Source organism: Homalodisca vitripennis, chromosome X (assembly GCF_021130785.1).
Source record: "Homalodisca vitripennis isolate AUS2020 chromosome X, UT_GWSS_2.1, whole genome shotgun sequence".
NCBI classification, from domain to species: domain Eukaryota; kingdom Metazoa; phylum Arthropoda; class Insecta; order Hemiptera; family Cicadellidae; genus Homalodisca; species Homalodisca vitripennis.
In genome coordinates, this window is record NC_060215.1 from 81,839,210 (window position 1) to 81,864,520 (window position 25,311).

At 30.9% G+C, this 25,311-nt stretch overlaps 1 protein-coding gene across 3 annotated transcripts; it reads right to left on the bottom strand.

Moving 5' to 3' along the window:
* Window positions 1-2,796: 2,796 nt before the first annotated feature.
* Window positions 2,797-18,748, bottom strand: LOC124369260. 3 transcript variants are annotated; one of them, XM_046827159.1, is made up of 6 exons: window positions 18,606-18,748; window positions 13,726-13,859; window positions 12,929-13,065; window positions 9,054-9,124; window positions 4,298-4,381; window positions 2,797-3,069 (listed from the first exon to the last, which is right to left on the bottom strand). In XM_046827159.1, the coding sequence occupies exons 2-6, from the start codon at window positions 13,846-13,848 to the stop codon at window positions 2,801-2,803; spliced, it is 684 nt and encodes a 227-aa protein (XP_046683115.1). In that variant the 5' UTR covers window positions 13,849-13,859; window positions 18,606-18,748; the 3' UTR covers window positions 2,797-2,800. The 3 variants fall into 3 exon arrangements, with proteins under 3 accessions (XP_046683115.1, XP_046683116.1, XP_046683113.1); XM_046827160.1 differs by lacking the exon at window positions 18,606-18,748 and adding an exon at window positions 17,094-17,139; XM_046827157.1 differs by lacking the exon at window positions 18,606-18,748 and adding an exon at window positions 16,839-16,991.
* Between the last annotated feature and the right edge of the window lie 6,563 nt (window positions 18,749-25,311).

Here is a 25,311-nt window from a genome sequence, read left to right on the forward strand (position 1 = left end):
AACAGACAATACGATCAAACTTAGTATTAACATGTTATCTCTTACCATTAAAAAAGTGGGTTACAAATTATATTTTATTGATAGTTTCAACATTTATTCCGCAAATGTTTTGCAAGACCAATGTACAGTGAAAATGAACAATATAGAAGATGTTTACATACCTTATAATGTGTGCACGCAATTGTTTTCCAGGAATAGCTATTGTTGAATTCACGAACAGAACGCAACACTCAATTGAGCTCAGCAATTGAATTCACAATTAGTATATGCATATCCTGTCAAATCGTTGGTCGTTTTATGTATATAATGTTGAAACTCTCTCTCCATAAATAATTAGTAAAACTAGTAAACTCAATTGAGATCAGGTGACGTGGAACCCAGTAGACCGGACCACCTCTTCGTACTCACATGTTAGAAAACGATGGTTCAGAGTCTCACGAACATTTTTAGTGTGGTGAGGAGGCGTGGCATCTTTGAAAATCCACATTCTTTCCTTTACCTCCCGAAGAACATCTCTCAGCAGCCTGGACAGAATATTTAGCAAAAACATTACATATATCTCCATCATGCGTTCCTTCTCAAAAGTAAGGGCCAATAATTTTGTTTTTAACTGCTCTTTAACATGTGTTCACAGTTCCATGTGTTTGGTGGTTTGCTCTCCCATTAAGCGTAAATTTTCTGCGGCCCAATATCTCATATTATGGCTATTTACCTCCCCAATACTTCAAAGATTGTTTCATCGTACCAGAGAATTTAATTACAAAAAATATCGTGTTGAAACCTGTCTTGAGTCCAAGTGAATAATCCAATTCGGCGTTGAGGATTACCCTCCTCAAGCTCCTGGTGCAATGACATTCTTTAAAGGTTGCGTTTTATGTTCTTTTAATATCCTTCACATAGTCTTCGTACTGACTTCTAAGGTCATTGATATCTTCAACAGCAGCTAAAACACCTTCAGCTTCCTTTTTCACAATTGGGCGTTGTATTCTTCACCTTTATTTTTACGTGGCTAAACTCGTAATTCTCGTATAGTACAACTACTATACAACTGAAAATATCTGTACTGAGTATACTAAACCTGGATCAGTGTAACATTGTAAACAACAATATCCTATTTACTTCACAATAATATCTGATAATCTAGAATGATAACCAATCATGATAATACTATGCTTTTTATTATCGGCTGTGATTTCATGTACGCTAAGAAAAATGAAATAAAATAATAAATGTCTTTACTATAGGTGAAGTTAGACTATAAAGGCCCCTATACCACGTAGACCCATAAAAATTTAACTAACATATTTACATAGATAATTAAACACTAATCCATTTATTTAAAAATAATCTACTCATATATAATGATAAAATAATAAAGTTACTCGTTTTTAAAATAAATACACCTTAGCTTAAAAAACAAGCATCAATAATTAATTGTACTTTATATATATTTCCACCATTATTACAAGACACACTAGCTTTTATTAAACTTGCATTCCAATGCCCTAAGGCCTCCTACCGCTATGCCCTCTAGTGAATACCCTTAGAATGTAACTAGGCTTGAGCGCATAGTTGAAGTGATATTTATGAACTTAATAAATATAGCTTTTTAATATTTATTTTTATTAAGTGGGATCTAAAATACCTTACTACTTGTAAAGAGGTATTGTAAACTTTTACTGAGTACCATAAATACAGTTTATTTGCTGCAGTTTTGAAATAGTTAAAGATAGAAAAGAACTTTATCTATGACATTTGTTCAGTTTTGTACGTTCTTTGCATTTTGTATGGTTATAAACGACAACCATAAAAAATGGCCCCCTCTGGCTATTTGAAACTTTTGTTTCATGGTATATTTAGATTTTCAAAACAGTTAATGTTTTTGGAAAATATTGCCATGCATTGTTCAATTTAAAAGCTCATGCCATGAAGTATCGAGAAAACTGTATTTTACTGTGAGTTAAATACACAGGAGTAGCAATTAAAAGCAAATAATACGCTATTTTATATACACTTTAGACAGTCACTTTAAATTAATACAGAAAATAAAATTTTTCTTGTCCAAAATATTTAGGTGCAAGGACCTTTCAGGTAATGTAATTCATGACGTGTAATTGTATTTGAAGTTTTTTAGATTTGAACATTGGACCCTTTTTGAGATATTATGTATCTTATAGATTTGGAATTATCTTAAACAATAAATCTCTGCAATCAGCCGTTTGACTGCTAGCCATTCGAGACGGGTGGTCTGGAACACCCTGTATACTGTTACTGAGATTTATATAAAGGATTGTATTCAGTGAAATAAACGAAATCCCAACTTTAAAATCATGCTTTACATAGCAAAGTACACAAGTACTGAATTTCGGTATGTGTGGAAATTCAGGAAATATTTTTACACCTAAATAATACAGTCTTAAATTGTAATAATGAAAACAACAATGTAAGTGCAGATAAAATTTATAAAATATTGTCACTGACTTTTCATTTCGAATACAAAATATAATAATTCCTATAATGTGACGGTTACTGTGCTCAAGAGTTAGTACAAAAAGAGAAGATAACGTAGTAAAATAAATGGGGAAGAGAGCAAAGACTAAGAGAATTTAAGGAATAAATTAATATAGTTCAATAGTCTGGAATCTGAAAAAAGCATCTTCGGAAAAGTGTATGATGTATGGAAAGAACAAGTTTCATTAGACACAAGTGGCACCTTTATTTTTGTTTTAATTTTATATGTATCTATTGCTTGAGTTAAGTACTTTGGAATATATAGCCAGGATGTAATAATTACAATTTGTTAAACAAATTTATTAATAAAACCTACACGAGATTGAGGTTCAGGAAGTGGTAAATTAAGTGCTCTGAAGAAGTTCCCTTCAATGTTGTTGACACAAATCTGCTCCGTGACACATCGGTTAGGTAACTTCATAGGGAGAGCGATGAACTCTATCTCAGGGAATCCAGCATCCTCCACGATCTGGGCCACCTTCTGAGTGCAAGAAATCCCCAAGGGAAGACAGCTCGGCGAAAGCCCGTACACAACAACCTGGGAGTCTTCAGTACACTCTATCATAAGAAAACATTCATTATAAAATTTCGTAAATGGATAAACTCTAAAAGTACGACATGAATTGGCAGTGCTGCTTAGGTATAAATACTAAGACCAATCACTATACTGTGGATTCCTTAACAATCGGAGTAGTTATACAAAAGACATTTTAATTTTACTTTTCCTCGGGTAAAGTTCACACTAAGATTTCCTGCCTTCTGTTGGTTAATGTATTTAGAAAGGGAACATTAGGTAACTCCTAATATGTCCAGACTTCTGGGTCCGGTTACAAGTAACGACATCCGTTACAGCGTCTTACTACTTATAAAGATTTATATGGTTGGAATTATACTAGTATTTTATATCAGATTATTTTCTAAAAAAAAATGATTAGCTTTGGTTGGTTCCTTTATTAACATACTTTTTCTGTTAGTTATAATTCATTCAACTGTATCGAACAGAACTGACTTTTTTCTTCTTGTATATAGAACCATTTGAGCGAATGTAATCTCTACACCCATGAAAATAAAATGCTGTAATGGCAGAAAAGTGCTTTAAAATTTGGGGTTTCAGTTGTGAAAGATTTTCCACAAATTTAACTTTCAGAAATTTAATTAATTTTAACAGTATTTCAGTTTAATCTATAAAACATTTTCTAAGATACGGTAAATGATAACAATGGAAAACTACTACTACTAAACATAACAATTACTCTGTGGTTCATCATTTAAGCAAGTTTTACAAGATTTCCTGTCACAGTAAGTTATACGAGTTTTATAAAAAATACTAATACAATTATTCTTGAATAACTTTACAAATTGATAAAGTTATAGAAATTAATGGAGATAATTTACAAAGAGTTGAAACAGTACGAGTATTCATGGTGGGATATTCCTTTTGCAAAGTGATGTTTATTGTGATAATTGTGGGAACAATACTTCAACAAGTAAATAGTAAACAAATAAATAATGCAGTAGCATTATTAAAAGGACTTAACAGCGATTGCATATCTCAGGGTTAATTCCACCATTAAAAGATTTAAAATGATTATTAGTTTAGTGTTTTGATATAAAGAAGTACAAAACCAAATATTTCGTAATGAAATCAATAATAATAACGTATAATCATATGAAAAATTATATGTGTGTAATTTATTACTTGCTTTATGTATAAACATTCTTCTCACATAAATCTGCTGGATTATATAAGTTTTTATATTAATGAAACTTAAAAAAGGTTACTCACCTCCAAAGAGTAGGCACCGGTACATCACGTATGTATCACATCCAGCATATCCGATAACGTTGGAAGTGAATGTACAGTAGGGATCTGAAAGGTTTCACTCTTATAAACTATGTAATTAATTATCTATAAACACATAACAGAGGTATGAACATAAAACGTTATTTGAAGCCTTTCCTACGAAAGATATCCGAGGCGGTCGCAGAAACTTTCAAGCATGTGTGGAAGAGGAAACTGGAAAACCTAATTTATTCCAACAAATTTAAAGTTTATAAACAGCAATAGTTCAAGAAGCAGTATAGTCGAAAAAGAGTGCTTCACTGTCAACTAAATGACCTAACTAAAACACAAATAGTTAAAAACTGAAAATGAAATTACTACTTAAAACACTTTATTAGATTGAATTAGCCTATTATATAAAGTGCTACTCAATATAAAGCTAAAAGAAAGTAAATATACTGGTTCTTTAATGGTTTTTGCGTAACTTCAAGGACCACTGTTTTGTTTTGTGAAATATAAAAATATAGAGAGAACATTATCAACTTAATGAAAATGTTTTGAAATTTCAGAGAGAATCTTTTGTATCACTTAATCAATGTTAGGTTAAAAATGTTTATAAGGATGTCAGTAACAAATAATAAAAGTGTTTATATCCAAACGTAAGTTCTTACTTATAGTGTTATGAGAACGAAGATGATGGTTTTTTGAAGTTTAGGACCACCCGTAAATGATTCGGTATTCATATATATAAGATTATATAATATATCATATATCATATATAAGATCATATATAAAAGATTGCAACTTGATATGAATAATATGTGTGGATAATAATTAGGATATAAAATCTATGAAACGTAAAATCATTTCACCAATGTATCAATATATCATGTGTTATGAGAATGGTGACCATCTCAGAAAACCAACTTTTATAATGAACATATACGTTTTTAAAATCTAGAGCTTCTTTCACATGTTTTCTGAAGCCCACGCTCTTACTAACATGTGAAACTCATTTATCGTAATATAGCTCATTTTTTGTTATAGTTATTTAAACTTCACAGCATTTAAAATCAAACACTTTGTAACTATTCGTATTATTTTATAATCCTGACCTGAACTATACTATTAATAAGCGTGCTAAAGGTAGTTACTATTCTCTCAGAATATTTAAATGTTGCTACTATGCGAAATATTTGCTTGATGCAAACCAAACATCCGAACAGTTTATTAACTGCACAGAGTATGAAAGACTTTTGTTGGTGTCTCCAAACAACTGTTTCATTTTCCCGATTGGAGCCTACAACAAATTACGTTATCAGCGTTTGACATAAAAGTAGAATGTTGACTCTATCTCTAACAGATATGAAAACAATCAGTGTTGTAATTTTGTAGATACTTCCTCATGCCTTACATTGTTATTTAAAACATATGCTGTGAATGTAAGGCATTTTTAATTTAGTGGAAACATAATTAAACTACATACATTAATATAATTTAATGTAAATAAATAAAGCTAACATTAGAAATATGGTAAAAAAACGAAAACGAACAAAATTTCATAGTTGATGGATAGGAACCAAATGACCGTAAAGAAAACCCGTTCATCCAAAGAAATTGGCGCCAAACAGGAGGAATCAAGATGACGTAAGATAAACATTTACTTTATTCCTTAACATAAAGACTTGTTAGACAATGTTCTATTAAAACGCCACTTTCTTTACATTTCTCCCCTATTAATATTACAATCCGTGAAGTGTGTAAGCAGTAATGCTGAATACCTTGGGCCTCATAGCCATTGGTAGTAAAAGTTCTATTTTGATGCCACTAAATAATTCTGACAACTTAAATGAGTAGGGAGGATCACACTGTAGCACCGTGATTTATGTTAAAGCGACATAATGTTTGTAACACTGTGATTCCATTAAGGGGTCCAACCTTTCTATTGATAAACAGTTGTTACAAAAATACTGTTATACACTACAGGAATTCATATATTCCCAGTTATCAATGAAGTTGAAGGACCTCTTTCTACTGAATAAAACACTGGGCACAGATATATCAAACAACTCAATAAATAACTGAGATATCATCTTGCAAAGATCCCTAATTGCCTACACCATTTACAACAATTATCAAATTTTGAAGAGTTTATTATCTTAATTGGGAAAAGTTATACAGATTTATGTTCGACAAGTTTGAAAAAGTACACAAATCAATGTGTAAAATTTACATAATCATAAAATTCACACCTATCATTACAAAATAAGAATTTTCTATTACCAAGATATAATGTAGACTAGCGGAACAAAGCTCAAACAGAAAAACAAACACTCAGACCTTACTAAAGTGAAAATAAACACTGGAAATATTCTTAGAGACAGTCATGAAAGACATTTTGATCTTTTACTGCAAAAAGAATTTGACATAATAAAAAAAATTATTATTTTGATAAGATTAATATTTTGTCATGTGGGACTGGGAGATATTATGAAGGAGCCCAAGCGGGTAAAAGGAAAAATTGACCACATAATCCTCAAAACAGGATCCAGTGATATTTATATAGTCATCTAAACACTTTCATTCAGATTTTAAAGTCATCATTAATAACTGTAAAACCAAGCAAGGTTATAATCGAATGTATCTCTATTACACAAGACCTTCCTTTGTATCATCAGATCAATGAAAATATAATGATAGCTAATCTATTCATTCATGAACTATCACATGCTTTACAGAATATCCCTTTGTGGATCTAACAAGCTTCTCTAATGTATGATCTGAAATATTTGGAGTTCATTTTAACTACAGAGGGAAAGAACTACTGGGCTCCAAACTTTTTATCACAATCTCTTCAGCCCAAAGTTTAAGCTAACTTTACCATCATGTGTCATATCCATCTCCCAAACATTACTGTTGTAGAGGTTAATATAAAAGAGACAATATCTATGTCAGTAAAACTAACTTGTCACCTTTTACCACTGTATTTCAGCCGATTTGAGTGGTGAGAGACAAAGTAAAATTTGCTGCGAGAATAGTAAGGTTACAGAAAGTTAGTAGTGCTTACACCAGGATTTTATCATAAAATCAATGATAATAAGATTATATTAAATTATATAAGGTTATATTTAATAGATTCATCCATGAAGAATTTATAAAACACCGTCAAAATTCAGTAGGTCCCTAAAGCCAAAAGAAATCTAAGAGCCTGCAATCTTGAAACCAAATCAACCAAATATATTTCCTAGCGATCCTGAACTAGACTTCCTTTAAAAGGATGGTCTGGTCTAAAAATCCACAGTAAAACTGCTCTGCAAGTGGATTCAGCGACTACACTAATCGCATACACGCTTAATGAGGAGAAGAAATTCACACCACAAATCGATATTCTGGTAGTACCCCAGTCCTGTGAGAACATCCCAGTGTTTATGGTGAATGTGGAGTAATCTAGTGCTAACATACAGACACATTCCTTCCTATACATACAAGTACCAGTGGATGTTCAGCAAAACAAACGTATATACACAATATATATATATATTAGTTTTTAGGCTCTTCACAAAAAATTAACAGTTCGGCTTTTTGACACGCCGCCAATGATGCTTAGATAATGTTAAGCAGTAAGCACTCAAATCAAATTTTTTTTTAATTCACCAAAAATGCCCAAAATATTTAATTGAGTGTAAATCATTTAAATTTAACTTTGAACATCCCAAAATCAAATATATTTGAACTGAGTGATGTAAATTTGTAGGAAACTTAAATACACTATTTAAATATTGAAGGATACTCTTTAAGATTAGCCTATACTTTTTAAGGAAAACCACTCCTGGAGGAGGGGCAATGTTATTGACACTTAAAAATATAAAAAATAAACCAGTGGCCCTATCAGCTGAAATGGAATTTGACAGAATTGTTTTAGAAGAAATTTCATTTATTTTTTTGTCATTTACGTAGCCTCTACCATTGCTACCTGCAACCTTTTCTCGATAAGTTTGAATTACTGAATGATGATTTATGTAATACATATAAAAATTTAATTATAGTCGAAGACATTGAGTTTTTTAGTCAAAGATAACATACGAAATATTTATAAACACATAGAAAATGTATGACGCAATATATAAGGTTGATTTCCCAAATAGTGTTGCTAGTATTTGAAAAGTTATAATAGTTATATAATTAATTATATTAATAACTTCACTTCACATATAGTGGAGTCAAGGGGTGTATTTGTGATAACACAAATATCTGATCATAAGAGACAATGTTTAGATGTATAATATTTAAATACTGAATTTTTCGAAGAACATACAAAAGAGAGTAGAATATTTAGCTAATCAAATTTCGAAAACTTTCTAGGAATATCTCAAATCAAAGTTGGATGAAAGTTTATCAGTGGAGAACGATTATGACAAATTTTATTCGGCTATTACCATAGGTTGTGTTTTCCAAGAAAATAAACAAAAGAAAAAAACGCAAATGGGTTACAAATGAACTAACCAAAGATAGATCACTTTTATATCTAGAGAAGTTATTTTATTACTGGCTAGAATATTAAACATTTTCTTGATAGACAAAATTCATACACAAGATGTATCACTTCTTAGCTTCATACAGCACTCATAATTTGAAAATTATGTAAAAACTCTTTTTACCAACTGCTATTATTATGCTTATTAATAAATATAATTAGAAACCTCAATCATAAGTCACTTATTATGAGAGTACATATACAAAAACCAAACAGGTACATTACCTCCTCCTCTGTATCTTCCGATTTCCAATTCTGTTACTATTGTAGTTTCGATAATTGTTGAACCATCACAGCTGCAACATTAAAAGTGTTATTGCAGCTATCATTAAGTTTTCATATAGGTGTAAACCAGAGTCCTGCAGTGTTAAAAAGTAACAGTAAAGAATGTCCTGTTCACCAGGCGAAATTAGGGTTAAGAAGCTCTCTCTGACACTTAACCTGTTGACAAACTGCTAAACGTGACTTACGACCCTCCGTCAATGGCCGGGAAAGCTGCCTGTTGGTAGGACAGGATCGCACAGCCATCTAAGCAGCAGCCTAAAGTTGCTTGACTCGACCGCCGAATCCGCTGCACTGCCCCTCTGACCATTGCGCAAGCCAACCATGACGTCTTTTGTGGTGGTATTTGGCCATTATTGGTCGCTTGGTATTTGTTTCATAGTATGTTAAGAAACGATAATCCCAGCAGGGTTCTCGTCTGGCTGGTTCATACCTTCCAGTTGCACCTACAGTGGGCACAGCAAAATCCGATATCTGACTTAAGTCTGGGCAACCTTATGAATGTCCAGGAGCGGCACATCACTAACCTCAAATGTCGAAATTCTGGAGTTCAAGACCAATTCGATAAGTCTGGTCTGCCTACTTTGACTGGAGAGGCTGGTTCAGAGCTGACATCTTCTTCCGGGTAGACATGACTTTGAGATTAGAGCCCTAATTCTTCCTCACGGATCTCGATAAAAGGTCGCCCCTACCCCCTAACCTTACCCATCCTGAATATCCTATCACTCCGGAAGTAGCGCTATGGTTCTTACAAGACAAAGTGCAATTTAAAAGCTTCTTGTCCTAAGGGAACAAAAAAAGTTAAGAAACGAAATACGAGTAGTTTTAGATATGAAATATTATATATAAATGTAACGAGACAAATATTATTAGTATTAAAATAAATAGAATTTAAAAACAGTAATATATGCCATATATTAATTTAAACAAACTCTCCAATAATATAAAGTTTTTATTTTTGTGAGGCCTTTCGTACTCAATGAGAACATTTCGGACCCACACAACTGATAAAAGTAATAATAACAATAGTAACATAAACATTAATATATTATATATATAATATATTAATATATTATTGGGAATTAATATATAATTTCCAACAAGAAAAGAGCTTCAAGAATGTAATACGTATATGCCATGTTCATTCTTTAAAAAATTAGTATTGACGATGGATAAGTTGAAAGGATGTTAGATTGTTTTAAATTGTCCATCGTTAATAAAGCTATAACACTACTCTCGAGGAAGGGAATCTATCCTCTTCCTTGTGTTTAAAATATATTACAGACATAAGATAAGTGTACACAGAAATAAAAATATAATGATGTGGTCATGAACTTTACAAAGTTATGGTTAAACAGCAGAACGCGTTGTACGTTATCATCACCATCTCAACTTTTCAGGGTGACTGATACAAGTACCAACCATGTCACTGCATAGAATAAGAACTCTGAAGAACACATCTGACATCCATCACAGACGACGAAAGACTTAACCTTCTATAGTCAGTGCATCTCTGGAAAAAATGCATAAATATTTGGTGGTGGAGGGGGGTATTGATTGGTTAATGGTCAACCCCTTCCTGATGGGTCAAGGCAATAGGCTATTGTACCTTGCATAGCTTATTTGAGTAGGAAACAATCGATAGAATACAATTAAGATGCATTAAATAAGCATTTCGAAACACAGTGTCATTGCACAACACATTTTCCTTTTAAAAATTGAATGGATATGACATGAGACTATTCTCTATACACCAACTCTAATGTAACCTATGTTGGCTATAGTTACAACACTCATTTTAAACAACCAAAATAGCATTGGAATTCATGTTAGTTAATCCATTTCGACTTTTTAGGCTAGAATCCTTTCAACTTTTGAAGATATTTATACAATTCATATTGTTCTATTGAACATGATATTTGTAGAGGAACAAATAAAACACTTTAAAGATAAGCCTCAACAGTTTCTAGATGGTTTGTCTCAGATTGCTAATATACATGAAATCTACATCATTTAAAATAAACAATTAGACCAAAAGGAGTTTAATAAATATTTATTGCCAAGATATTTTTATAGTTACAAAAAGTCTGATCCAATTTAAGTTTCCTAAATTTTTTTGAAAGAGAACCACATGACTTAATTTTTAGTTACATATTATTTTATTAATAAAATATCTGTCATTTTCATTAGCTATAGATAAATAAATATCCTGATAAATCCTGATTATATAATTGACTCTTTCAAGGTGGTTTCCTATGGATTCTTGACAAGTTTGGGGGTTGTCGGACCTGTAACTTTGATTTAAATTGTCCCAACATTGCATGTTTGTCAGATTAGACACGAATCTATAAAAAACCACTACACGATAGAATCCAGATGTGTTAAATGAGACAACCTGAGTGGCCTATCGATATTACCATAAGATTAAATAATCTTTTCCTTGAAACCTCTGGACTTTTAACACAAAACACCCAAAAGCTGTACTTGATGTGTGGCAAGTGGTACTGTCTTGGTGAAAGCTCATTCTTTCCACATCAATATTTTCTATTTCGTTCGAAAAGTACGCAGTTATCATGCTCCTATAAGGCTCACCAGTCACAATTACTGTCTGGCCTTCATTCTTTTTCAAATGAATGCCCAATTATGCCACCCGACCATAATATGCACCACACACTTACTTCTAGGGCATGTAATGGTATCGTATATACGACGGGAGGAATTTTATCGGGCCACGTGCGATAATTCTATTTACTGATATTCGTCGCCAAAGAAGAAACTTTTCTTTTATAATTCAGTATTAACTTATTTTTTCTCTAACATCCAATATGCATACATTCTTCACTGACTATGATCTCTGTATTTCAGATATTAAGTACCTGAATGTTATAATAATTCTAGAAGTTAGGTAGGCATTATACGTGTTTAAGCACTTCTGGTTTGAGTGATTTATATTTCCGATGCCAGTGTTGAGTTTTCCTTGTTAGAACGGAAATATATATGTACATTTGATCAAATATCTATTAGCTTCCTTTGTGTTATTAACTGTTGCCCAAAGATAAAAAATGTGCTTTCCCACTATTCTTTTGCATTTAATACAGGTTTTATTAAAAATACTTAACTTACAGTTATGAATCCTGTTTTATTCAATTTAGCAGGTAAAAACCATAAAAGTGGTTGAATTGGCCACTTAATCTACCTTACCAGAATTTCAGGAAGGCCTCGTTTTGCATGGTGAGCTAAAATCCAGACGAAATATTTTGCTAGCCGTAACTCGCTAACGAACCATTTTCAGATCCATGTTTCTGCATATCTTCGTGATCAAGAAGTGTAACCCTGTATTTACTGAAATTTGCAGTTAAAAGGGATAAGAAAGGCCAAAATCCGATACAAATTAGAAACTTTGGGTCTTTGATCACACTACTCATACAACCCAAAGCAGCAATATTGTCGACTGGTCGTACTCCACGATGATGCACAGACCTTCGCCCATGTTTTTAATTTCCTCAAATTTTCTCACTATGTTGCTCAGTAGAATAGTTATAATTCAACCACAATTTTTCCTTAAATTTCTATAGAGGGTTAAAATTGTTATTTACTTATACAAAATACAATAATTTGAAAGTTTCGAGTGGTGTTTAACCGAATTTGTGCCATTTTGTAAATTGGTTGTCTTAAATTGATGTTTGGTATACTATAAGGATGGCATCTGTTTAATTATCAATGATGCTAATATAAGAAGCTGAAATTGGATCCTTTAGATTAAAGATAATTTAGTATATCCATTTAAAGCTTTAACAGAGTATATACAACATACTTACAAGACAATAGCCCTGTACAGGTTAAAAGTGTATGGGTCGTCCGGCAGAGGGAAGTAGGTGTAGCAGATGTTGTCAATCAAACAGTGACGCTCGGTATTGGGCAGGAAATTTACAAATAGAGGTTGTTTGCAGTATGCCTAAAGAAAAGGAAAAGGATAATTCAGTATATTTTAATTGAATGCCTTTTAATGAAGCGTGGTTATTTGGAATGTCAAAATACACATAACTATGCCTTATTTTATACACTGATGTGAATATATACATAAACAAATAGTAACACATAGACGGAACAAATTTAATATATTTCTTCCATGATATCTCAAAACATACAAATGTTTTGTTACTTCCTCTGCAATCAAATAAATAAGCAATAATTGGAAAACTTGAATGGAATAATCGATGTAGATTATCATGAACAAATGATTTCCCACCAAAGAGACCCGGACAATACCGTTTCCATCGATCTAATAGTAGCTGCTTAAAGGGGTGGTTTATCAACACTCACGTTACTTCTTAACCAAAGTGACGATAATAATCACCCTACCATTAGAAGACTCCATTTTTAAAGTTCAAAGGTTAAAATGCATGTTTTGAATGATTCGGGAGTATGAGTGTACCGTATTTTAACGTTGCTCAAGTAGTGTCCTCAATACTGCTACTGCAGCAAATATGTATGTCCGTGCCTTCGTGGCAAAGAAATTCAGATTTGCTCAAGTTTATTGACGTGGGTTGCCAACAGAAAGTGTTGCTTTTGGTAACAATGAAATGATCTATACATCATTAAGGTTGAAGCTCACATCATTAAGGCTGAAGTCTATTGTCTCACATTCCATACATCGTTGTTTCCCGTCGTCATCGCAGTCTCCAAAAACCGACGGACAGCAAAAGGCACCCAACACCAGGAGCAAATAGGACAGCATTGGGCGAATGTCTGCAAAAATATTTAATTAATGATATTTAAGTGGTAAACATAATTTTATAAAGAAAACAAAATCAAAATGGATTCAATACATGGTGTCATATAATTAGGTATGTTTTTCAGTAATCTTCTTACGAGGGTATTTACTGTTATAATAAATATGGTATCAATGTAAAAAAGGATTTACGGATAGCCCTTCTGTATAACATTGGGAATATGCTGGCTTATTTAGTAAACATCGCTCATCAGCCCTATGGCGACAGCATTCTTAATTATCAATTTAAACTGGCAATAACAACTCACCAATTCCAATCCAAAGTACATTCGGTCTTCTAAGATCCACCCAAGACAACTAATCCTACCTGTATAGCTTCATACGAGAACTAGTTCTTGAATTAAATTCAGTCCGTGATTACATTCAGGTTGTACTAAACGGTGTCCTTACTTAAGGGTTTTTAATAAATGCTACTACTCCGATTATGTAAATTGTTAATTTAAACTTGATCACAACATTTAATCTACCTGAAAATAACAATGATAGTAGTGTTTGTAACACTGTATGACTAAAACTAATTGAGTAACATAAAAAATATCAATAAAATGAGCTATTCACGTTACAGTTTATTATTTAAAATGTACACATATAACGGTACTGGAAAATAATGAGATTAAAATTGTGTCTATTTAATCATTTAAATTGCATTTAATATAAAATAAATATTTAACCTTTGATAAATATTGAACTGTAACTATTGATATATAACTATTGTAACTGATACTCTGGATATTCCATTGCACATTCATAGGTTGTAAGTGGTTACAATTTTATATGAAACATACAGTCTTTATTTCGAAATTCCTTATTAACTTCAAATATTTTAATTAAAAATAATGTTTTATATAGGGAAAATAATTTTTAGTTTGAATCACATCAGTTTAAAAATTTGTAAATAGTTGAAAAGGTGAAACCTGTATGCGTAATTTTATTAGAACTAAATTTTAAAAAAATTTTAGGTAATGAAATTATTTTTTGTAGGATTTTAATCATAATATTTCTAGCGTGAAGTCAAAATGCTTATAGCTGGTAAAATATTGTTGATTGAACAGAAACATTTTTATTTAAAAATATATAACTATATTTGAGAGGGGGAATGGTGCTTGAACTATACCGCTGGCTACTGTCGGTGTTATTTTCATTTAATTAGGCTATAAACTAATATATACTATTACTAAAATGGTGTTAGTGCATTTCAATAGGAAAGGTTATTGTTATATTAGCTGAAGAAAGTAGTGAGCTCAGGTTAGTTTTTCACCACATTGTTAAAGAAGAATTTAACATGAAAAAGGTCTGCAGAAACATTTTTTTAATGGGCGCGAAGAAAGAGCGTCTACTTCCAGATTTTGCTGTAATGCTACGTCAGTCTTTCAGACCTTTTCTGAATATTATCATCTGATAAGTGAATTGATTTTTCCAACAAAAAGGATAAGAATAAAAAGACTTGAATCAAGGTAATACTCGTAATAAATTTTAAACATAGTTACGATTATCAGTGGTATGTTATAGAAAGGATAAACGGTGAAGATACAGTTGTACTGTGCTCAAAAGACTGGGGGATAAAACACGTTTTTATGTTCTGACCTTGTTGTTTTATTTTTCCTCCAGTGTTCGTACCATATAGCGAGCTTAAAATACTAGAACTTAAATACAAAGTCTGAACAAATATACTATTGAGTTGATTTATTAGTAATCCTCAACTCTGAGCTTAAAGTTGTATCTAGCTAGTGTAAACTCTCCAGATAGTTTTTGTATTGTGCGTTAAGCTAGTGAGGTTTTAGTTATGTTTTGATCTGTATTATACTGTCCATGTTACAATACAGTAATTTGAACTGTTCATTCCTACAGATAAGATGTATTAAATAAGAAATAATGTGTATTTGTTTAGTTTAAAAACCAAAAATTAAAAACAATATTACTATTTGTATTGGTGTCTTGTGCTTTCTTCGAATGTTGCAACATTACTGTATATTTCTGGATTGGTAAGTCATTCTTATAGTGTTGCTATAAACAGGAAACATTATATAGGAAAGTGTGTCATTATTTCAGAAACAATTTATTTCGTTTACTTATTCTCTTTAGCATGATGAGTGAGATTTATATTGCTAGAACAAAATTATATTTCCTTAAATATACAAATTAAGACTCTTGTAAATTTTATCTTTGAAAGATTTAATTTCCTGCATTAGCAAAACTGCAATGGTTCTGCATACCATCGAATATTTATAAATATACTTTGTTTTATATAAGAGAATTAAATAACTTAACTATTAAATTAACGCAAAATTTAGAATTAACTAAAAACAATATATTTAGGTTAATACACAATTTAATTAGACACTGGTCATTACTTTCCTCAACATCTTGGCATATTAAACCGTATAGTAATAAAAAATAGTAGTATTTAAGTGCAAAGTCAGTGAGAAGAGACAAATACTGGATACGATATGGATCAACATGTTCTATAACTTATATAAAACTTTTAAAAGAAACTTGCTTTAAAAGTGTTGTAAATGATTGTTATTACTATTAGTACTATTAGTACAACAAGATAAAATAAAAGTTTAATACTCATAAGTAAGTGTTTCGCTTTGTTCATTGCCTATTTGTTAGAAAATTATCTACTCACTGTTAAAAACCTTTGGTAACTATGACAAAATATATTAAGCTACGCTTTTTCAAGTTTACTTGCTAATAAGCCTTCAATAAAAAATATGACTAGTTGATCTTACATAAGTAACGCTTTTCTCTGGAAGCATAGTTCATAGATCAATCGATCTTTATTGGTTAACTTAAAATAGATATGTCGTACTTTAATAACATTATATTAAGTACTCACTTAACCAAAGTACTGTAAACTACCAAAGTATATATATATATATATATATAAATATAAATATATATAAAACTGGACTGAATTTGTCTCACATACTAACTGGTAAACAATAAGAGATGACATGGCAAAACCATCTATTGGTATTGTCAGGACTTCTTAATGGGCTTCGGTCTGACAAAACTAAACGTAATAAATACTATGTTAATCTTGGTTTATTATATTTTTTGATTCTTGTAATAAAAGTTTTTCTGATGTTGTGCCCTAGTTTTTGAAAAAAAAAACCTATCTGAATATGAATCTTTTATCTGCCTTACAATAGCTTTAAATGAAATTTAAACTGTGTGGGTTTTCATACGTAAAAAATCTCCTCAGTTGGTCATATAAATTTCCTTCAAAGTAAATCACTCCATCTCTATTCATAAGAAAGTTAATAATCGGTATGGGGAGGGGGGTGGAAGACAGTATTCGCAATATCAAGTTGATAATTTATCAATATTGATGTTAATTGATAATTTAAGCTTTACGTTTGTTTACGTAAGTCTATTTATTTTCTTGAATAAATAGGTAGATCTTTAAAAGAATTGCTTTTGAAATAGATAAAAATATTTCAGAAGTTGGAAAAAACTTTAAAAAATTGATTATCCTGTAAAAACTTTTAAATTATAAGTTGTTTAGATTGATAATATAAAATTGAAAATGCAAAGCAAAAGCAAAAAGTTAAACCACGAAAGTAAAGAATATTATAAAAATATCTTTCTAAGCAAAGGATTTTTTTAAAATTTTACAATAATTATGTTGAATGTTAGGATAAAAATCCAACATACAAATCTGCTTAAATAATACAGAATCGGGTTATTCTAAGGAATAAAATGTTGTATTCTCATAGATAGTTTCCAATTTTTTAACACATAATATTATAACATGTGGATTTTCATTTTCGAAACAGAATTTTGATTCATTATAAACAGAATATTTATTAAATTTTGAGACATTTTCACTACTATTAGATTTCAAAATAATTCTTAATTTTTGGAATTTTTATTAGAAATATAGATGTGTACAATACAAAACATTTTATTATTTAGAAAATGAGTCTCAGATTTTCATTGTATTTCGTGTAGATATGTTTAAGGTACTTTGTTAAGAGATTTTGTTATATCGCCTCTACTATTTTGTACATAATTAAAATTTTCCACTTATATTTATTATCATACAAAAGAGTATACAACTTTATGTTTGTTTACATATATTTATGTACGTTACTTTAGACAGTGATTCTTATCCGTTTTCTGATTGAAGTATTATAATCTACTTATAAACCCATATTAAGTAAACACACAATATATTTGTGTATTATTATTTAATCTTTACTAAATCCGATGATATAGTTAAAATAATGTATATGGAATAATATATTTTATGATTGTAAAGCCTCAGTATGAGGTTTAGAATACTTCAGGTAGCTGGATTGTTGAACAAACAACGTATATTCAAGTAGTGAATACACTGCAAAAATCACTGTTCTTCTACTAAACTTTAATATTAGCGTGTGTTACTTCAAAGTAGATCAGATTTTGAAATTTTCATTCTGTTAGCAAATGTTATGGAAACTGGAATATGCTGTCAATGTAACATCTGCCTTTACATCATATAAAATAATTTTCAAACTCTGTATCGAAAAAGAATAAGTAAATGTTTTAAGCACTCAGAAATATTGGATTGCTTGAAATCGTACACGTATACATTTTGAGTTATTACATACAGTAGTTTAAGTTTCAATGTAAAAAATAACTCTTCCCTTTTGGTCCACCGTTATAATGAAAATTGTACAAGTCAGAGTAGTTCTAAGACTAATATTGTCACTTACCTAATATTAAAATAAAATCAAAGAAAAATAGATGCAATAATATTTAAAAATATTTAACACGTAACATAACAATTACTCATATACCCATTGGTTGTGCTTGGTGGCCCTACACTACTGTACTGCAATGTTTTGTTTGCAAACCACAATCAGTATTATAAATTAACAGATAACATGTATGCTTGATATATTTGATATCTTGTTCATAAGTTATCTTTTTCTTCTACTAGCATTGAAGGCTAAATATCTTACTTTTTGAATGAAATGAAGTAATAAGGCATACACACACTCCTGGTCAAAATTTTCGCACCAAAATAGGTTTTGTCTATAAAATGTATAATAGACTAATTAAGAAATATTAATATGAGTTTTTCTACTGTTTTGTACTGAAGAAATAAAAAAGACAACAAAAAATATAAAAGATATTTTATTCAAATTATTTAAAAAAATTGACACAATATATAAGGCAATTAAGATATAGGTTCAAGTGGGAATAGAAATTGTGTACATGATTTGATTTACCGATTCAATGGTTTTATTGGTATCTAGCATTTCCAATTTTTGCAGTTATTATCTCTCGGAGTCTGTGTCTCTTTCCAGTAGTAAGATGTTGAATACATTCTTGTGATATTGACTGTCTCTTTTCAATTACTGGGTTTTGAAACGCAGCCAGGGATGTTGAGAAGATGTTTCTGGCTATTACATTATTTCAAAGTGTCCCACATGTGCTCTATAGGATTGGGATCCGGAATTTTTGGTGGTCGTTCAATTGTGTCTATACCAACTTCCCTAAGATAACCTTGGACTACGCTTTATGCGGACGAGCATCATCATGCATAAGTTGTGAGAAAAAACCAATAGATCGAATAGAACTTCATGTTCTTTTAGTATGTTTCCTAGTATTTTACTACGTTTAAAGCTGGTATAGTAAGTGTTACGGGTTGTGTGAATGTTGCAAATTAATACCGCCTCAAAAAATAATTGAATCACCAACAAAAGGTATTTTGAGGGAGAAGGAAGCTTGGGCAACCCCACTGTATCTACATACATTGAGGTTCTGAGAAGGTCTCGTCTGAGAATAAAACTTTCATCCAATAGGATATATTCCAGTTGACGCGGTTTTGGGTAAACTTAAGTGAGCAGGTCTTCTGCTGCTCAAATCACCTTCTCTCAGACATCTACTGTATGATCTGAAATGTGTACGTTACACGAGGCCCTGCAACTGAGTATTGGCAATAGTTTTCTTTCGTGGACTATTGACGATAAGAACTCGATCATATGCTTTATCTGTGGCTCTTGGTTTGCATAAACTAGTTGTCTGTCGTCTTGTTCAGTTTCTAGATATCACCTTATATGTCTCCAAACCGTTCTCCAAATATTCTACTCACCTCGCTTTACGAGTACCGGTACTCCTACTGAGCCAACATTTTTGTTCCGTGTGCTGCAGCAGAAATCAAACTACGGTCACTTTCCATTATAGTCTATTAACTGTACAACTTACAAGCAGTGATAGAACTCATTACAATTTATGCTTGCTCATAAGAGTACCATCTTACATGATACGATGAAAAATAAGAAAATTATGTTCATCTGCAGTTTTTTTTACTGTAGATAATAATAAAAAAATTCTAACTCCCCTTCTGATATTCATGAAAATTTGGCCACTATCGAGGAAACGGTGACAGATGTCACGTACCCAAAAATTTATTTAAATTTTATATATTTAATTTATTGTATTATCACTAGTATAAATGAATACAACATTTTCCAATATAACTTTTATTTTGTGCAAGGCCTTTCGGAGTCAAATATTCCATCATCAGGCGCTTCACATATTAACAAATGCTTACACTTTTTTAAATAATAAATATTATAATAACATATGAATAAACGATTTGGGTGTATGGTTATGGTTATGGTTAGCCAGTATACAATATTTAATCAGAATTACATTTTAATTTCATTATAAATTGTGATGAGAGTAGAATCGAATTTTGATTTGGCCCGTCTTCATTATTGATAAGTTTTTCTTGTTTTGTGTTAATGTAAATTTTTTCCCAGCCATGTAAGTGTATTGCGTTTGTAACTTCTTTCAATAATCGTAAATTTGTATTAGAGATGGTGTGTCTAGATTCAATAGAGTGATTTGCAATAGCAGATTTTTCATTTCTTCCATATTTTATATATGCAAAGTATTCTTTGAATCGTGTCTTAATGTTTCTTTTAGTTTGGCCAATGCACAATTTATCACAGTCGTTGCATTTAATTTCATAAATTCTTGATTTGTTTTCGGATGTGGTTTTGTCCTTGGGATTTCCTAATATTTGTGATAATTTGTTGTTTGTTTTATAAGTGACAGATTTGTTTGTATGTTTTTTAAAAATTTTATGTAATTGATTATAAATGTTATTGTGTGTTGTACAGTTGAATTCTCGTTTATTATCTTGAAGGGGTAGTAATGTTTTTCTAGATTTTCTTACCTTTCTTTTGATTGATTTGTGAAGTATGTTGTCAATAAGTTGTGTGGTGTAACCGTTAAAAATAGCAATATATTTTATTTAATTATGTATTGCTTTTTATTGTTATGTATTTATATATTTATTGTTATGTATGTTCTGTGTTAGTTATTAGATTAGGACTTTTATTTTTATATGACCCTTTCAATACAATTATTGTTAATTGTTTCCTGAAATAAAGAATATTATTGTTATAAAAAAAGAAATAAAAGTGAAAATATTAAAAGAATAAAGTTTTTGTTGAGTAGTATATTATCTTAAATTAGACTGAGAGGGTGCTCTTTGTTTAGTGTATTAGATTTTGTACATCTTTTGCACAATCATATACTCAATTATTGGAAAGGTGGAAAACTTTTATGAGTGGTCCAGGACACACACGCGCGCGCACACGCACGCACGCACGCATATATACAAACCTTCAGAGTAATATTTTTCCCCTTACTCTATTATACAGAGGATAATGTGAGTGTAATTTCTAAAAGTTAACGTATTCATTTACACCAACGCTTATTTTTCGTATCTATATTGCTAATACTATATGTTACACTAATATTATGTGAAGAGATTATTGTATAATAAGAATAGTATATAGTATCAAAGCTGAAACCCAATTTTGTTGTTGTTTTTTTATACAATTCTTTAGTTATAGGAAAATGAAATATTTAGCAAAAATTCTATTAAACCTTATTCTTCCCGTCCACATGAGTCGCTGACCTCTGCGAGGTTCTTATCAAACAGAATAAGGAAAAGAGTCGACATTGTACAAGTTCGATATTACTAATAAACGGGCCAGAATATGTAACTCAGGATCAAAATCCGAAGCCTTACACCATACTGCTATCGGATCATACAGCAGATGAGGGCGTGAACTTGTCTTTTTAAGTCCATGTGCGTAATAAAATTAGTTATTTGTTTGAAGGTTATTTGACGATGGAAGGATTGTGAAGGAAACAGGATTTTTCCTGAAATTTGCCATCGTTCAGTGAAACAAGAAATCAGTAACACTACGTTTCTAGATCTGAAATCTGATCTCTTCTTCAGGTAGAACCGGTTACTGATTTCTTGTTTCACTGAACGATGGCAAATGTCCGGAAAACTCCTGTTTCCTTCAAAATTAGATACCTACACATTTACTATTTTTCCATAAATAATCATAACAGTTTTGATTATTTAAAGTGACTGGATTATTTCAATATTACCAAATTCAAACAAAATATAATCGTTCATGTGGGTATTTCAGTAATGGTCGCAAGTACATTGGCATTGAACACGCGTTATTTGTGTCAAAAGTTGTTAGACACGTTGCATATGTTTATCCCTTAAATAAGTCAGTTTTACACGGTTTTTACTGTTACATGTAATACATACCCGAGGTAGTATCGATTAGATAAGCAGATCGATAAAGAACCTATCATGGTTAAAGTATATATGTATATGGTGGTTATATATATATATATATATAGTTTAAATAAATAATGTACTTTTCTTACCTGACACTATGAGTACTTTAGCTTCATACTCATGTATTTTGTGTGGCTATCTAACCAACACTGACTTCTTCTGTATGATATAATATTTGGATTTCCAGAAGAATGAAAATCCCAGAGTCAGTATATTGAAGATATTAAAAACGCAATTAAGAATAATGAAATAACCGGGGAAGAGAAATTAAAACGAAAACTAACGATTCATATATACAATATATTAAAGCACAAACAATATATGATGTACTAAATAAACAAAATATATTATATATTAATTATTAACTAAAAAAATCACTAAAATTTTAAACAAGATTGTGTTATGGAATCTGGGGTCCCTCAAGGCTCAAACCTTGGAACTTTAATATTCATAGCTTTTATAAATGACATAATTCAAGGTATAAAACATTGCGAAATATTATTATGTGTTATGGATATGAAATTGTTCAAAAGATGGGATTATATATAAGTTATAATAAGTCAATAACATTATGATATATTGTCCCGATGTTTGACTGACTCAACATTCTTTTTTAATTTTTTGGTGACAATATGTAAAAAATATTACTATATAAAAGTATATTAACTGTGTATAATAAATATTTAAAGTAAATACAATTTATATGTAAGATAAAATTTAAACTCGCATTAATAATCAAAAATGCCCCTAAAGACTATTAGTGGCAGACACAAGTTTCAGTAAGCGTAGAGTATTTCAGAATTAATTTAATTCACATTTTAGAGGTATTTCAAGGCTTGGAAATCGCAACTAACCAGTCTGTTAAACTAAAACGAAAGTCTATATCTGAATCTTGTATGAACTATAAGATCTTGTTTATACAGGTTATTTCAGAATACCAAAATGTAATTACCAAGTTCGATGGTTGGAAGAAAATATAAACAAGAATAATATAAAATTTATAAAAGCTATGAATATTAAAGTTCCAAGGTTTGAGCCTTGAGGGACACCAGATTCCATAACACAATCTTTAGAAAAATAAACTTTTAAAATAAACATATTGTTTTATCTTATACAGGTAGGAACAAAACAAATTTAAGTAATCATGAATTAATTCAAGGTAATTAAGTTTTCGTAGCACAGCCATAGCATTCATTTTATCAAGGGCTCTTCGAAATCGGTGTTAATTAAATAAACTTGCGAATTGTGATCTAATGAAGAAATACAGTATATTGTCAAATTTAACAAATTACAAATTTGATTGACCAGTATAAATAGAACCCATGCACAAATTTTGCTAGTTTGTCTTCTTACATGAGTGTATAATCTGTTATAAATAACAGACTTATATGTTTAAAAGGTGCAGAGAGAAGGAAGATAGGGTGGTGGTTTCTATGTAATTTATTTGGGATTTGTTAGGAACTGAAACCGCATTAGTAGTTCCAAACATCTAGAAAATATCAATATTAACAGATAGATTATAAATATAATGTAATGGTAGAACAAACATTTCAGCTTATGTTTTTAACATGTAACGTGACACAAGATCACATCTAGACTTTTTTCGACTTAAATCCCTTCAAACCATTTGAAACCTCCCGCTCAGTGATTACTGTCAGGGTACAGTATGTTCAGAAGTATTGCCCATTACTGGCGAGCAGCTGGCTGTTGATGTAACTCATAAATGCTCATTGCTCTTTTATAAATGTACTTTTATAAATCCTGTAAAGCTCATAACTCATTACAGGACTCTAGACACAGCTAAAATATGTGGCCAATGATTCCATGATTGCTTCCACCCTTCCGACTTTTAATTCAAGTGTATTTTTTAAATCTTTTAATTTCACATCTCAAAGTTCCTTAAAAGCAAGTATTTCAAAAGTTTTACTCGTATATTTATTCACTACTTGTTCTTTATTTCCCATCAATTTTTAAGTTCTTGTGTAAACCATGACGGATATATTGGTATACGTTTTGAGGTTTTTGGTGGATGTAAATCTAATGCTGCGTATAACTTGCAGTTAATTGCTTCAAGTGCTAAATTTAAATCGAAAATCCAAAATTTAATAATAATTAGCTCTAGAAAAATAATTGTTCCAACTATTGTTATTAGCTTTAAATGAAAACTTCTTTCTGTTAAAATATATAAATATACATATCACCTAGATTACAATATATTTTGTGGTCTAGGTGACTCTGATGTCGAAACGATGTAACTAGTCTGTTTTGAGCTTCTTCTTCACCGTCAGATCCCAGACGCTGCACTAAGAGAAAGGTGAACGGGAGCTTAACTCAACATTCTTATTGATTCAACCTTTCCCACCATAGCTCATTCTGCAGATAATTGTTGCACGGTTTCCACGCTGGGTTTTTTACGATAGCAACACAGTATTTAACCTTATTAGAACACACTTCAATTGATTCATTTCATTTTTAATTAGTTTTATATACTCTTTTAAATCATTAAGAGCTTAATTAAACTGTTTCTTGACGGTTTCGATGTCGTTTGGCAACAAATCCAGTTTCTGATCTACACTAATATCAGTTGTGTTGATGTTCATACGTTGCCTGGCAGTCGGTGGCGCCATCTCATCAACCAATTGTGCTTATCACTTGAACCTGACCGGCATCTGCCTCTCAATACTGCTACCTATCGCTTCACTATTTAATCATTGAACTATACATCCATTACTGAATTCACTTTTAAAAACTTATAAAATAAATAGCAGTAAAATAAATAATTGTCTACCCTT